Raw genomic sequence first — 16,903 nt, 5'->3', positions numbered from 1 at the left:
CAAGGCTGACTGGCCTCCAACTGGATTCTTCCTTCAGGGGAGTCATGTGACAGGCACGAAAGCCAGAGAAAAGAGCCATGCTTTTATCATTCGTTTTTCCTGAGTTACGACTACATCAGGGACCACTGTTCCCCAGCCATGCCCCTTATCATGTCTTCAAAAACATCTCTGACACAGGGAAAGTCTCACAGCCGGGAGAGCGACCGGTATTTTGTATAGGGCTATCACACAGAAAAGAGGCCATTCCTGTTCTGCAAAAGGTAAAAAGCAGCTTTTTGGTTCAACGTTGAAAAAAACCAAGAAGCACGTTCCCAAAACCCAGAGCAATTCAACAAAGGCTCAAGCTCCAGTGGGTGGGAGAGAGGTCCCCATTGAAAGAGCTATCCAAGTACATGAATGCAGTTGAGGGAACAAAGGCCGAGGGGTAAGAACCCCACAGCCCTGAAATGCAGGCTTTGGGCACCTCAAATGGCAACACCCAAGGTTCCGGAGACTTGATTTCTCAAAAATGAGTGCATTTTCAGTCCTGGGTTGAAAATTTCTTTTGACACAATTATGTCATTCTTAAAAAACAGACCATTCTAGGAGAGATGTGGAAGAGAGAGGAAGTGTCCTGAGAACAGAAATTTTAGCTGAAAGGGGGAAAAAAAATAAAAAAGCTTAAGAATGTAGAGAAAGTTCTAAAGTCCTAGACTTTGTGGAGGATGAGGAAAGAAAATTACAGTCAGGTTTTTCTAGTAGAATTAACTCTGCCTATAGGAGATTCAAAAGCTCCATTTTACTCCACCCCTTAAGTATGAAGTTTACTTGAAAATAACTAAATAATCAAAGCCCGCTATTAATGTTGTAATGTTATCTCATCTCCTAAGGACAGATTTGAGTCAGATGGCATTACTATTAAAAACAATTTTTGGGGAAAAAAAAAAAAATTTGGGGGGGGGGCACCTGGGTGGCTCAGTTGGTTGGGCGTCTGCCTTCGGCTCAGGTCATCATCTCAGGATCCTGGGATCGAGCCCCGTGTGGGGCTCCCTGCTCAGCGGGGAGTCTGCTTCTCCTTCTGCCCCTCCCCCCTGCTCATGTTCTCTCTCTCTCTCTCTCTCTCCCTCTCTCAAATAAATAAATAAAATTCTTTAAAAAAATTTTTTTAACCTAGTCCCGGTTTAAGGAAAAAAAAAAAAGCACATATAAGTAGTTGTTACTTCTCCAGAAAGACGTTTCTATACCTGGACTGCCCTGACAATAAGTAAGACACTGCTTCACATTAGTCAGGCGCAACCCAATCCCCACAGCAAGCTCATCCCTCCCTTCTTGGGAGTCGAATCCAAATTCCCGGCTTCTGTTCAGCCATTGTCAAAGGCTCTGTGGCCTAGGGCAAGTGGCTTTCCTTTTCTGAGCGCAATGTTCTTCCTCTGTAAAATGAGACAGCTGGGCAGGATGGGCCTAGGGTCCTTCCACGAAGGACCTGGTATTGTCCATAACATGCCTTGGTGGAACAAAATCACATCTAGAAACTTGCTGATGGTTCCAACAGAAGAACAAAATAGGACCACGGGGTTCAACCCACTCACCGAAATGTTAATGTTTCACCCACCTGGAAAATACAGGCTACAAAAGGAATAAGAAAAGCCAGAATATTTCCAATTTCCTCATGGACAACCTAAAACAAAGATAAGAAACACAAGAAAAGGAACATTCAGATGAATGGAAACACTAGGACATGAAGCCCTTTGCACCTCACTCGCTCTGGTATGGCTGACACTACAAAATCGCTGGCTGGAGGAGACATAAGTCCCTGTTTATTTACCAGAACAAGGGCTGGCATGCAACTGTTTTCAACAGCCTGGACACACCACGCACCCTCATGTCCCTGTGCGTCTGTGCTAAGCTCCCAACCTGGACTGCCCCCCAACGCCACTACCTCTCAAAATCCTACTCATCTGTCAGCACTCAGCTTTCCCTAATTCTGCCCACCTCCAGGGACCGCTACCTCCTTAGTGATGTCACCACACTCTGCTTTACCATCTTGTTGGCCAGGCACCTGTTCTAGTGTGTACAGACGCTTGGTAAGTATCTGGGCATGAATAATCATAAAAAATAGGAGTGGGAACCACAGCACACATTGGCTAAAGACAGGATGTGGTGACAGGTGGTCACTGCTGCCACTCTCCACACAGGTCAGCCTACATTAGTCTCCTGAGACTCAGCCTCAGCTGTGCTTCGGACTTTGGCTACCACAGTCATGGCTGTGAGCATTAGGGCTCTATTTTTTAAAAGTAGTATCTATCTGTTTATGCCCACAATGATTCTGTACTTTTTAACCGACTGAGCCACCCAGGCATCCCTGATTCTGTACTTTTTAAAAGTGTTTTAAATACTTGAAAATTTAGAAAAAAAATTATTTTAAAAGCACTGAAATAGAAAGTTGCTTTGATTGGAGCAGACTGGCAAATCAGCTTCCTGGTGCTACAGTTCTCTGACAAAGACACAGGGAAGGTGGCATCTGCATGATAAAAATCAGAGTAGGTGGCAACTTTTTCCAGGGGGACACAGCCTGAACCTCAAAGTCTGAGAATCAAATTTGCTCTTGAGCAATCGGGCCCCTGCAGTGACTCCTGGGGCCCCAAGGATGCCCCCGTAGCACGCTATTTCTCACCAGCTCCCCCGGCAGGCCACTCTGGCTTCTGAGGACAACAGATACAAAAGAGCAAGTCTCGTATTTCTTCAACCCACTATAAAGAATAAACTTGACTATAAAAATCGTATTTTAATTAAAAATTTTTGAAATCTTTGTGCATAATAACCTTGTAAGTAAAGTGTATCCCCACCAGTTTCTTCCATCATAGGTCCTTCCGTTTAAACTATAATAAAAAAGGTTACCTGTAAAGAATGTTCTGCGAGGTGAATCCCACGGATGAGATTCAGAGCAGCACACATGATGTTGAGAATAAGTGAGAGGACACCCAGGGCTGTCACTGGTTCCATTCGGAAATTAGGAGCTTCACAATTAAAAAAAATAAGTGTCTAGTGAAAATAATTTCTATATGAAAGAAAAATAAACAAAGACATTAACTAGACCTCCACTAATGATAGGCTCAGTATGTTAAACACAGAATTACAAACGTATTAATTAAAAGCAGCTGCTGTTAGAGAGTATAAAAGGCAAGAAATGAAGGACAGAATGGAACTGGGAATCCGAAGTGAGTTCTTCGAGAAAGAGGTCCTTCCCCGAGTAAGCACAGGTTTTTCAAGGCCTGATTTTCTTTCTATCTAAAGCAGTGGTTCTCAGCCGGGGGCGATTAGCCCCTCAGTGGATATCTGGCAACGCCTGGAAGACATTTTGGGTTGTCAACACCGTGGACAGGGTGTTACTGTCATCTAGTGGGTACAGGCCATGAAGGCTTCAGCATCCTACAATGCGCAAGACAGCCCCTCACAGCGAGGGATTACACAGTACAAAATGTCAATACAGCTTAGACTGAGAAATCTTGATTTAAAGCAATTTATGGCTTTACTTGTAAATGGGTTGTCAAATTCTGACAGCATTTCTATCATATACTTCAACTCCCAACTTCTAAACAAGGACAGTATTCAATGTCTCCTGTGCTTCTAAAGCAATTTGCAGCACATGCAGTTTCTTAAATTCTAAAATAATTGGGAAGAGGAGGGAAACACTGATTATTTGAGCTATAAGCTGTTTCTGGAACTCTAGAACAAATGATCATTCTCTCTTCAAAGATACCTGCTAAGACTGATTCCGGGTCACACAATTAAATGGTGACTCTCCCCCACCCCCATTCTCTTACTGGGATCTTTTAAAATCATCCTTTCTTGTCCTACATTTCCCACACACAAACACACACACACACGCACACACGCACGCACACACGCACACACATACAAATATCTAGCCACAACCCAACTGATGCCTATTGTTAGTGTGTTAGTCTCCATTGAGCTATCAAAGTTCCTGTTAGAACAGAACATGCTACCTGTAAAGATTCTAGCCTCGGGACAATAGGGTGAGTCAAACCACAGTAAAATGTCCTAGAAAGATAAGCAAGTTGACATTTTCTGGATTTTGCTTCTCTTGTCTAAGTGGTTAAAAAACAAAACACATGTTACAAAGTTACCCCATCCTTACATAAGGCAAAAGAGGAAGTTTGGGGCTCAAATACCCAGTCTTCCTTCTACAAAAGTTAAGTCCATTCCCAGTATCAATGACAACTTACTGACTGGCATAAGAGCCAGTCCAGGAATGTATTGGTTGAAACAGATTAAATCAAAACACAAAGGTAAGCCAAAAATGTGAACATTTTTAATACACCACTTTTAAAGGTCAAGCAATGAGTTTAGAATAAAAGCTGTTAAAATAATTAGACTGTTACAGTGTAGACAACTCTCTCTCTCAAAGAAGGATTCAGTTCTTACACCACTACAGAATGTTTAGAATGTAAATATCCACTTTAATTAAAAATTGGTTTAATTGTGTGTAACTGTAACAAGGAATGCAAAAAAAAAAAAAATCATGCTTTGTTACGTGCTAGGTATTGAGTGGCTAATGGTGTTAATGCCACACTGCGTCACGGGATGCCAAGGCACTCAGCTTGGAAATCCGCAGGGACAGAGGGATGTCCCCCGGGCTCACAGGGAAGCAGACACTGAGAGCACTAGAAGCTGCAGCTCTGGCCCTGCCTACTCACATCCCCACAGCCCTTCCCTCCCTCCGTCAAGGGGGACAGGGGTGTCTCAGCGGAGATTTGCAATGTTGCACTAAGTGATAAGATGAGATAAGGATTCACTGTCAAAGGGAAAAATAGAGAGGAGGGAGAGAGAGAGAGGGCATGTACAAATCTAAGGAAGTGACATCCTTTATGTTTAAACTTGTAAATTTCATCCTGGTTAAGAAAACAACCTAGCTAGTCACTCTTCTGAAAGTCATCATGAGTTGCCCCCTCCCCCAGTCAACTCACTATCATAACAGTCAAGTGTTTTGTAACAGTCACCTGGAAACAGGATCAGTCCATATATTTTCCCACATATTTTATACACCCACCCCCCAAAACACCTCCCTGATTGGAAAAAAAAAAAGTCACTGTCCATTTGAAATACCTAACGCCACCTCACCCTCATCAACACCAGGGCACAGCAAACCACTTACCAGGCTCCAAGTGTATCTGTGTGTGACCGTTCATTAGCCCATTTGCCACATCCGTGTCCTCCAGAGTGAGAACCACTGGAGGCTGGAACTCCAGCTCCTCCTGAATTTTTTCCAAGCTGCTCTCCATCTGAATGGAACTTACATGGTTAAAATGCCACTTCACGTTCTGAATGATACTGTCTGCAAAAAAGAGAGCAACCCAAGTTAAGCAGCTGCATCAAAATGGATATCACAGAACAATCTGTGCAAAATGAAGTTTACATTTGTAAGCAAGCTAGTAGGTCAGCCCGAGTATCGAGATATACCTAAAGGTCAAATGATTACTACGCGTCATTACTGGTCTCATCGATTTCTTCAATGCATAATACTTAAAACATGAGTGTCCACGGAGAAGGCAACAATGCTTTCCAGAACCTCAGCGATGAGGGAGTCAAGGGATAGGGGCTTGAGTCTTAGCTCAGCCACTACTGGTAGTACAATCCAGGGCAATTCACCGACTGTTTCAAAGCTTAAAAAGGGGAGAGACTTATTCTTGAACTAATTACCCTAAAAAAAAGGCATGTGAGAAAAAAATTACAAATAAATGTGAATATATTATGTAAACTAAGATTATATATTTTAAAGTATTAATCTATTACCAAGTTTTAATAAGTATTTGAAGTAGAGTTTCATACATATTGGCAAAGCAAAATGATGCATAATGCATACCTAGAATCGCTACTACTATATTCTCCTCTCACTCAGCAGGGAGCACGCACGATGCTGGGGCAGGGTCTGCTGTCAGATCAAGCACGGCACTTGAGAAGGAAGGCACATGCAGAACCGAGGGGGGAGAAGAACAGTCCACAGCTGCTAATGGACTGACAGCCAAGGGACGCCACAGCTGTGGTCTGTCCGGGGCCAGCCTGCCCTCTTTGCAGGAAGAAGTGGGGCTGAGAGCACCAGTGAACCAGGCCTCACAGGGAGACTTGGGGAGAACCTTCTGTCTGTGTCACAGGTCTACCAGGCATAGGCCTGCGTGCCAGGGACTTCCCCAGCACCTCTTGGGTGACAAAGAAATGCAGCAGCCGGTGGGTCCCATGAGGGAGTCTGAGGGCTCTGGCAGGAGCTCCAGAAAGCACATGTGGCAACACTTCTCTGCATCCACCAACTGTGGCCAGCCCCTCGTTCAAGAGCATCACAGAGATGGCAGCTGCCTACACAGAGGCCACAGAAGGCCCCCCAACTCCCACCTCAACTCCTGTTCTCCCAAGAGCTCAGGATGACATGACTCACCTGAGAAAAACAGAGCATACACTGTAATTATCAAGCCTCTACGAGGCCTCTCTGGGAACGCCGAGGAAAAAACTATCCTCTTCCAGAGCAGTATTTCTCAGACCTCTGAGCCAAGGGCCAGTTTTTCTTATTTCCAAATGGTTGCAGACTGATACTTTGATAAAATGCACTAAAAAGACTGGAGGTGGGGCGCCTGGGTGGCTCAGATGGTTGGACGTCTGCCTTCGGCTTGGGTCATGATTCCAGGGTCCTGGGATCGAGCCCCGTGTCGGGCTCCTGGCAGTGGGGAGCCTGCTTCTCCCTCTCCCTCTGCCTCTCCCACTGCTCATGTTCTCTCTCTCTGTATCTCTGTGTCTCAAATGAATAAATAAAATCTTTTTAAAAAAACAAGACTGCAGGAATGTCAAATTACTGTATGAATTTCTAAACACTTCTTATTCTCACTTTCGGTACCTACCTCACGATAGAGGAACAAGCTCACCTACCACCCGCTGAGTAGCACTGCTCTAGAGCAGGGGTGGCAAATCCTCTTAAAGTGCCACGTAGTCAATATTTTCAGCTTCTAGACCCTGTATGGTCTTTGTCACAACTGCTCAACTCTGCTGGTGAGGGGCAAAGCAGCCACAGATGACCCGTAAGTGAATGAGTGTAGCTGCCTTCCACTTTATTTACAAAAATAGGCAGCCGGTCCTCGGACCACAGTTTGCTGACCCCTGCTTCAGGGGATTATGGTGGATAACTGAGATGGGTTTCACCATTTCCCAACCCTGCCTCAGGCCCCTCGTTCAAATTCTCTTCCCAGGAGATGGGAAGACAGTGCTAAAGCTTGAAGCTTCCAGGCCACTTCAATCACTGTGAAATCTCAGGGTACCAGGCAGATCTCCAGTGACATGTCATAGCACCTCCAGGGGTTTTCCCTGATGGTCAAAGCCAAATCTAAACCATCAGTTCAACACATACAATGCCGTAAGAGAGCAATATAGAAGACAGAAGGTTACAAACCAAACTCGAGAAAGGCGTATGGCCTGGAGGCTAGGCCAATACAGGTGGTGTCGTAGGAAGCTGTGAATTCCCACCACAGGGTCTCCAGGAAGCTGAAGGCCATGGCCACTGGACACTGGCGGGAGCAGATAGCCATGCAAGCCACATCCCGCAAAGAAGAAAAACTGAAACAAAAGGGCAACATCTGCATTAGCAGGGAGCAGACCCCTGTATTCCCACCCCACACTCAGACACAACCAGGTCTGCGCCCTGCACTTGCCTGGCCTTGAACAGCCCTGTAGCTATTTGCTGCACGTATATTGTCTCTTCAGCTGGGCTTACCTGGCACGGCGCCCTGCTGGTCCTTCCTCTAAACTAGAGAGCAGTAATTTGCCACTGACAGTGTGTGATCACTCTTCTTGATTCCTGCATGAGGGATGCATGTTCCACTAGGGAGAGGTAGCCTCAGACCTCTCTGCATCTACAGAGCAAACTATTTTTCTTCTTTAATCGACATCGATAGCTTTCTAATGTTCAATCATCCCGGCATCCTGAAATAAAGTCTTCTTGGCGGTGTGGGGGTGGGGTAGTTTGTACATATTCACATACACGCAACTGCTAGAGTTAGTCTGCTAATGTTTCATTTAGGACTTTTGTGTCTACGCAAAGTAAGACTGGCCTATCATTTTCCTTTCTTGCACTGTCTCCATCTGGTTGTGGTACTGGGTTATTCTGGTCTCATAAAACTGATGCAGGGTTTTCTCCTTCTTCTACTACTTTCCAGACTGTCGTGCTATCATTTCAGGTTCTGGGGACTCGAGTTCTCTCTGTGGTGTCTACTGACTCCCACTCTTTGTAGGAGAGCTCCTTTGGTGTTCTGTAATTTTTGGTGAGAGGGCACCAGTGTGGAGCTTCTTTTCTCTGTAAGAATCTCTCAAGGACTGAGTTGTGGCACACTCCTTCCAGAGTGGTTTTCCATTTGCTTTGGCCAGCTACTCCAGGAGTGTCATCAGTCTGGAACCAATACTGATCATTGAACCTTGGTTTAGGAATTCCTAGACCGTGGGGGAATATAAACTTAAACTCCAATCCTACATGAGCCACAGAAGCAGGGTTTCAATGTCTTAGATGAGACTTTGTTTTTCCTTCCCATCCAAAGCCAAGTAAAGATGGGCAACTCCTGTACCGGTGGGCAGCTATTTCTCACCTATCACCGTGCCACCAGGGCTGTTGCCTGACAAGAATGCCTTCTTCAAGCGTGGCTCTTGTTCCAACACCTCACCCGACATAAGCCAAAGGCCTCTCCCTTTCTGCATGCTGAAACTCAAGTCCTAAGTTTATGACTGGTTACCCAGGAGCCTCAGGGTCAGCTCACACACTCAGCACCCTGATATTCTGTTCCCCTTCATTTCTGGCACCTTGGGAATTCTCTCTTTCAAGCTCAGCTACACATTTAAAACACTTTTTCATAGACATTTACCCACATTTCAGGATGTTTCTGGCAAAGAGTTTTTAGGTTGTATTGTTTTATCATCTTTTTATAATTGGAAGTCTCTATATAAAAATTTTGTCAATTAAAAAAAAAAAAGAATAACTTCCTCCTTATATGAGGAACTTTCCAGAAGGGGTTAAGTCTTTCTAGGATGGGTATTTCTTTTGGAAAGAGGACCCCTATTTGTGGGCTGACTTGTGTCTCCCAAAAAGATATGTTGAAGTCCTAACTCCCAGTGCCTGTGACTATGACCTTACTTGGAAATAAGTCTTTGCAGATACAATCAAGATAAAATAAGGTTATAATGGATTAGAGTAGCTCCATCCAGTGACCGGTGTGAAATTTCATTAGAGACAGAGGTTAGGAGGCCACGTAATCAAGAAGGCAGAGACTGGAGTAACTCTTTTACAGGACACGGAAGGACTGCCAGCAACCACTAGAAGGTAGTAGAGAGGCACAGGAAGGGTCTTCCTTAGAGCCTCCAAGAGAGCATGGCCCTGCCGCCACCTTGATTTCAGACTTCTAGCCTCCAGAACTGTGAGAGAATAAATTCCTCTTGTTGTAATTTGTTAATGGTAGCTGTGGGAAAATATTTCAACTCCTTAACTATAAAATAAGCTATAGTACTGCTTACCTGTATGGAAAAAAAAAAAAGCCTGTTTCATCTGTGAAAAATAATGATGACCATTTAATCCAAAATACAAATGAACAGAACATTTTACATTCCAGTTTTAAAAAAACTACTGAAGCACCCAGAATGTCATTTGAAGTCACAGACCTCTTTTTTTTTCTTATCAGAGAAAAGTTTTCCTATTTGCAGTTCAGCACCAAGTCCCCATAGGATGTTAGATAATCTGAGCATAATGAGGAAGGGACACGGAGGAAGGTGGTTTCAGGCACCCAGAGACAGGAGCCACAAATGCAGGCAGATGCAGCTCGGTTTTTGCTCCTGAGCACCCAGAGCCCATGCCACAGGGTGACAGCTGCACGTGCTCACCTCCTGCCACCCCCTTCAGACTGGTCCCTCCTTGCCCGACCACACCACCAGGACTGGAGTGAAGCCTGGACTTTTCCTTTGGTTTTTCTGATTCTGAGGCTGAAATCCCCTAAAAGGACCCCACCTTATCAGGCCAGCTAAAAATGTACTGTTCAAGGGGAGCAGGGGGGACTTGGTAAGTGAGGGCCTAAATAATGGAAAACAAAGATGTAAAAATCTAGGACAAGCCATTTTGAGATTTCAAACCCCGCCTAGCCCCTGATCCCTCCTGTAGAAAGGCTTCTTGCTCTAAGTCCTAGAATAAGAAATGATATAACACATGAGGAGCAGCCCTTGGGGCCCAGCTGCCTGCATTCAGATCTTGGCCATACCACGTATTAACAGGACAACCTCAGCTAAGTCCCTTAACCTCACTTTCCTCCTCTGGAAAACAGGTAGAATACTATTACCCACCTCACAAGTCAATAAAGAGCTTAGGGTAGTGCCTGCCATATAGAAAACACTCAACAACACTAGCCATTATTACTAGGATTATTGGAACCACTTGATTCCTGCTTCTGCTGGAGCATTTTCCCTACTGTATTATATTCAGTTAAATTATCGCTCTTGTTCCCTCATGAGACTTTAAGTTCCTTCAGCAGAGGGACCTCCCTGTGCTCATTATTCACTCCCCTGCTCCTGTTACATAATGAGAAAAGTTTTAAATTTTTAAAATATTTTTAAAAAGGTGAAAAATTTAAAAAGCAAAACCTAAGGCAAGAACCATAAGTCTTTTATTTTCCTGGCTTTCCCACTCTCATTCTTTTCCCTCCCTGATGTTATAATCTGGACTCTCCCCCTCTCCATCTAAGGCAGAATAAACTACCAAACTAAAGGCATGAAAACTGATTGAACCCAGGTCTCCTGATGCTCCCGAGCACTCCACTGACAGAAGGGCAGGAGATGGAGCGGCATGCTCCATGCAAGGGTAGGATAATCATGCTCCCTTGATTCTATGGCTGTAAATACACACCACCTCCAGACCACTGTCTGACAGCCTACCCACTCGTAACACGCAACGTGATCAGCCTAACATTACCCCAATATATGGTTAAAAGTAAACCAAAGTTTGCAGATGGTCTGGAAAAGTGAACATGCTTGCTTACTGTATATTGAAGTCACGTCCTTCGGCAGAACCTCGACCTGGGTACTGGGCCAGTTGCAAGGCTAAAGTCTTGAGCCGTCTCCGGCATTCCAGAAAATCCTGGGTGTGGTAGAAGTCAGTGGAGGCCGAGAGGGGCAGTCCATCCCTCACCCTCACCACACAGGCAAAAAGGATCATAGACATGGTCTGCAGGGGAAGTCATGAGGACACCTGAGGAAAGCAAGGCCATCTTGTTACTGAGGGCAGATGATGGTGACAGAGACGTCCCTGCACCCGAAATGTCGCTCTGGTGGTTTCACCTTCACCCCCACTGGAACTGCAAATGTTGCCTGTATTATAACTTTCCTGGCCTCTACTGCTATGTTGCTCCCTATCTTCCTCCTTTGTTTTCCTTCCTGTCTCTTCCTTACCTGTAATCCTCCTTTTCCTTCTCTCTAACGAATCTCTCCCCTTCCAGAATGAAACCAATCAGGATGAGGGAGAAAGGAATAGAGAAGCAAGGAAGCTGTGCCAGAAAGGCTCAGGAGCAACAGGAACGACAAGGGGTTGCCAGGACACAGGTAGCAAGATGGCCCCAAAGGGACAGGAAGCACCTGACCCTGAAGCCGGGGGGTAGGGGTGGGGGGGGGTCCAGTGCCCTGTACATTTCAGGTCACCCGGGAAGGCAGGTGTTGAGCAGCTTTGTTGTCTTATCCTCACCTGTGGTGGAGGGATTCTTGAGCATCCAACCTGAGTTGGTGGCAGGGAGAACAGAAGGCAAACATGGAACTGAGAGAGTAGGGTATATCCTCCTGAATTTCTGCAAATGTTTGATACCATGCCAGTCTTCAAAATGATGACTGAGTCCCTACAGATGGCTAAAGGAAGTCATTTAGCAAATTATATGACAGTGAGATCCTAAATATTTGGCCATGATATGTGGGCACCAGTAAGAAACAAAAGGAAACAGATTCTGAGCCCTCATGGTGCCCTCGGCAAATCAGAACAAGGTGCTTCTCAGGGTGGAAACAGCCTGGACCAGTTCCGCTGGCAGAGACTGGCTGGGTTTAGCCCCATCCGTTAACTCTGCAGGTGCGGGCCCAGGGCATAAACTACACATGTAGGCCGTGGTAGCCCTGCCACCAGAGATTAGCGAGGCGGCCACTGCGGCTTTAATGGGTCTTTCCATGCACCCACACATCCTGTTTCACAGACTGGGTTTGTGAGGTCCTCTACTTGACAGGCTGTTAATAGGTACATACACTGGTGGACGTTTCTTTCAAAGAATTCCAAAGATGGAACCTCATTTGACCTCTCATTTCCTATGAGCAGGAGGAAAGGGGAACCCCTATGATGGACACTTTTCTCTTCACCTCTGTGCCTTGATGCATTCTTTGGCCCATGTCTGCTACTCCTCTGGTCTCCCCATATCCAAATCCACATCAAGGACTGTCTCCCATCCACCCTTTCCGTGAAACCTTCCCAGACTTGTCTAGCCGGAAGTACTTCTACCTCCTCTAAATTCTCAGAGAGCCTATCTCTCTGTTCTCTGTTTTACTTTTATCGTTTCTATTACCTAAGTGTAAGTTCTAAGAATAAAGACCACATCTAGAATGGATAAATGAATAATGATTCCCATTTTACCCATGAAGAGACTGCAGTGGTATAAAAACAAGAGAAGGCAAAAAGAAAACTTAGTCTACTAGCCAACAGATTCTACAAAGTCCATTTGTCCCATCTCCCTACACTTTCTATCGAGGAGTAAAAATGTGAAAAGGCCCAGGAAAAATACCTCCACACACAAAATTGCTAAGTTCCCAACACTGCTGGCAGGGCCTGGCCAACTGCCAGAAGGCCTTGTGGGCTGTGCTCCAGCTGCTTGGCCCATGCTGAGACCTCCAGCACCCAAGAGGTCATCAGCGCTTGGGTGTACGGAGGCTTAATCTCATTACCTTCTTAGACTTTTGTGAATGTTTGAAATATTCAATTTAGAAATAATTTTTTAAAGATTTACAGGCACAAAGCCCTGATAAAGACAGGGAAAGACTGTAAGATCAACGTGAGACTAGGGCTTAGGGGCGAAACAAGAACCACAACTTGCTTGCTATCTTGAGAACAGTGTTACTTCAGTGAATGCAAGGTATAGCCGTTCTGCAACGCTGGTACAGAAGTGTTTAAGAATACCTGTAATGAAGATGTTTCTGAGAACACTACTTGCTAAGAAAGAACAACAAGTTCAACAAGAATGCTAGGCCAAGATTTAGACACTGAGTACTGTCCCCCGCCCCCCCCCCCAAAAAAAAGGAGAGAGAGAGAGAGAATGAATCAATGAGATACCAGGAGAGTCAGACAGGACAGAAACACCCCAAGGCAAAATAAGAAAGGTACTTTCTAGCGGGCTGAGTAAATTCTATGTTCTTCCAACTGTGAACCCCCAAATATCCTCTCTAGTGCTATTTTTATAGAACATCTACTATGTGCCAGGTATTGATTTAAACCAGTAAAAAGGGAAACAGTGACCTTTCCAAGTGATAGTAATCTAAGAACCAGTTCTACCACTCTCTCAAGGACCCAAACATTCCCTCCAGGCTCTTTATTTCACCCATTAATCCTTTTGGTGATGAAACCCGCTTCTCCTCAGACAACAGCATTCAAGTTAAATAAAAGCATTTGTCAGTTCTATCAAGTTCCTAGTATTGCAAACTAGTAAAACCCACATCCACTTAAGACACTTTAAAATTTTTATGGTGCTTAAATGAAGGGGACACTGTGATATTAAGTGTAACCTGTGTTTGTGTACATGTATGAGTGTGTGAGTGTACAGGACGGCAGCTTCCTGAGGAGTGGAGGGACTTTACACATTGCTGTGGTAGTGTCTGAGAACAGAGACAAGAGCATTTTTTTCCTCTGTGAAATGTACTTTGTATCCCACAAGATGAAAAAATGTTAATACAAATAGGGAGAGACTCATCTCTTTGTCTTCATAGGGCCTGGTAAGAGCTTTGTGTACTGTAGGGATCTGATGTTTGCAAACTCAGATTATGAATGAGATGGTCTATACTTGAATAAGAGATCTGATTACTGCTCGAAAAAGGATGAACTGGGGACTTCTGCTTCTGGAAAGGTGGAGTTTAAGTACTTTTTCCTACTCCCACAAATAGTACTAAAAACCATGGACATTATATATAAAAGAGACATAAATAAACATCTGAAAGGTGGAGAGAAAAAGGCAGACTGGCTAGGGACTTTGGGAACTGAAGAATGTCAGAGCTGTGAGCTTGCTCAGTTTTCTTTTTGCCTCATATATCCTGGTCTTGGTGCTAGAGAAGCTGGCAACCCAAAAATGCCAATGAATGTAGACAAAAAAGGAAGAAGAAGGGAAAAAAAGCCCCAACAATGAAAAAAAGGTCTTCTTTCTCCAGCCAAAGAAGCAGGAAAGGTGCGTGCAGCCTAGCAAAACAGAAAAGTTTTAGACAAAAGCATTCCACCCTAGTCAAATACCACAGAAAAACCTGTAGCCATCATATACCCACAACAAAGGCTGAATTAAGAGCCCAGACTTCTACTCTTGCCTGGCAGTAATGAGGTGTCCCCCCCCCAACTCTCCATGCTGCTGGGGTGTCAGAGAACACCAGGCAGGGAGCTACAGGCAGCAAAGAGCCAACCTCTCCCACTGTATCATTAAGGAGAGAGAATTCCTATCTCTGCCCAGCACTAACGAGCAGCCCCTTGCCTTCAAGGGGCCAAAAAGAGGCCCAGTGGGGAAACCTGAACTTTTACTCCCACTTGGCAGTAATGAGATAGTACTGCCACACACCCCCCCCCCCCGCTAACACAAAGGCCAACTAAAACAGATCTAAATAAGATCCAGAGTCTCGTAACATAATGCCCAAAATGTCCAGGTTTCAATCAAAATTCGCTGGCCATACTAAAAACGAGGAAAATCTCAACTTGAATAAGAAGAGACCATCAGGACGCCTGGGTGGCTCAGTTGGTTAAGCAACTGCCTTCAGCTCAGGTCATGATCCTGGAGTCCCAGGATCGAGTCCTGCATCGGGCTCCCTACTCAGCAGTGAGTCTGCTTCTCCCTCGGACCCTCCCCCCTCTCATGTTCTCTCTCTCTTCTCATTCTCTCTCTCAAATAAATAAATAAAATCTTTAAAAAAAAAGAGAGACCATCAATGGATGCTAACACCAAGATGACAGACTTTTAAGTAACTATCATAAAAATGCTTCAATGAGCAATTATAAACACACTTGAAACAAATGAAAAATTAAAAGTCGCAGCAAAGAAATAGAAGATATAAAGAACCAAATGGAAATTTTAGAATTTAAAAAATACAATAACTGAAGTAAAAAATTCAACAGATGAGCTCAACAGCAAAATGGAGGGGCCGGAAGAATGATTCAAATCAGTAAACATGAAGACAGAACATAAAAATTATTTAATTTGAACAATCTGAGAGAAATTAGATAGAAAAATATTATACAGAGCTTCAGGGACTGTGGGACTATAACAAATTATCTAACACACATGTCCCTGGAGCAGAGGAGAAAGAGGGCAGGACTGAAAAAGTATTCAAAGAAATGTCTGCAAACTTCCCAAATTTGACAGAAGACATAAGCCAACAGATTCAAAAAGCAGAATAAGTCCCAGAAAGGATAAACCCAAAGAAATCCACGCCAACAAATATAACAGTCAAATTTAATAAAACTAAAGACAGAAAAAAATTTGAAAGCAGCAAGAAATAACACAGAGTGGGGAAAAGCAATTCAAATGACAGCAAATTTCTCACAGAAACCATGGAGGCCCAAAGAAAACATATTTCTCAAGTGCTAAAAGAACTGCCAAGCCAGAATTCTGTATTTTCAGCAAAAATACCCTTCAAGAATGAAAGGAAAATTAAAACATATTTAGATGAGGAACACTAAAAGAATTTGTTGCCAGCACACCTGCTCTAAGAAAATGGCTAAAGGAAGTTCTCCAAACAGAAAGGAAATAATAAAAGAAGGAATCTTGGGACAAAAGAAAACACCACAGAAAGAATAAAAACATGGGAAAATACAAGAGACTATCCTCATAAGTTTTGTATATTATGTTTGATGACTGAAGCAATAACTATACCATTTCTGATGCTCTCAATGTAGAGGAAATAGTTAAGACAATTATAAATGGGGAGGGTACAGAGATATAAAGGGAGGTAAAGTTTCTATGCTTCATTTGAAATGGTAAAATGCTGACTCCAGGAGACTGTAAGTCATAAATATGCACAAACATAGATGTACATACATGCATATATAAGTATGCATATGTACACAGCTGTATACTAGAGCAACCACTGAAAAAGCTATACAAAGAGATACACTCAAAAACACTATACATAAATAAAAATGGAATTCTAAAAGACATTTGAATTATTCACAGTGATGCAGGAAAAAAGAACACAGAATCAAAAAACAATAAACAGAAAACAAAAAATAAAAGAGCATACTTAAGTTCTATTATAGCAATGATTACATCAAATGTAAATGGTCTAAATATACAATTAAAGACAGAAATGGACAGAGTAGATAAAAGACATGACCCAATTACTTACTTTCTGTAAGAAATTCACTCCAAATATAAAAATATAGGTAGACTGAAAGTAAATGAATAGAAAAAAATATACCATGCAAACATTAATCAAAAGAAAGAGTGGGGCACCTGGATGGCTCAGTTCAGTTAAGCGTCTGACTCTTGATTTCAGCTCAGGCCAGGATCTCAGGGTTTTGGGATCAAGGCCTGCACTGGGCTCTGTGCTCAGCAGAGAGTCTGCTTAAGGATTCTCTCTCCCTCTCCCTCTACCCCTGCCCCTGCCCATGTTCTCGCTCTCTCTC

General features: G+C 43.8%; 1 protein-coding gene across 2 annotated transcripts in view; it reads right to left on the bottom strand.

Moving 5' to 3' along the window:
- Positions 1-16,903, bottom strand: part of SEC22C (SEC22 homolog C, vesicle trafficking protein) — a 30,650-nt gene that overhangs the window by 5,297 nt on the left and 8,450 nt on the right. For both annotated transcript variants that reach the window (XM_025883536.2, XM_025883543.2), the window contains exons 2-6: positions 11,049-11,257; positions 7,436-7,599; positions 5,159-5,338; positions 2,878-2,996; positions 1,592-1,657 (exon numbers count right to left, since the gene is read on the bottom strand). In XM_025883536.2, coding sequence (XP_025739321.1) covers positions 1,592-1,657; positions 2,878-2,996; positions 5,159-5,338; positions 7,436-7,599; positions 11,049-11,230 — 711 coding nt within the window. In that variant the 5' untranslated portion in view covers positions 11,231-11,257. The remainder of the gene's footprint in view (positions 1-1,591; positions 1,658-2,877; positions 2,997-5,158; positions 5,339-7,435; positions 7,600-11,048; positions 11,258-16,903) is intronic.

This window comes from Callorhinus ursinus, unplaced genomic scaffold, assembly GCF_003265705.2.
Source record: "Callorhinus ursinus isolate GAN/ISIS: 27379988/994484 unplaced genomic scaffold, GSC_fseal_2.0 scaffold1, whole genome shotgun sequence".
In the NCBI taxonomy this organism is placed as follows: Eukaryota; Metazoa; Chordata; class Mammalia; order Carnivora; family Otariidae; genus Callorhinus; species Callorhinus ursinus.
The sequence above is the reverse complement of the archived record's forward strand: the minus strand, read 5'-3'. Positions and strand labels throughout refer to the sequence as shown.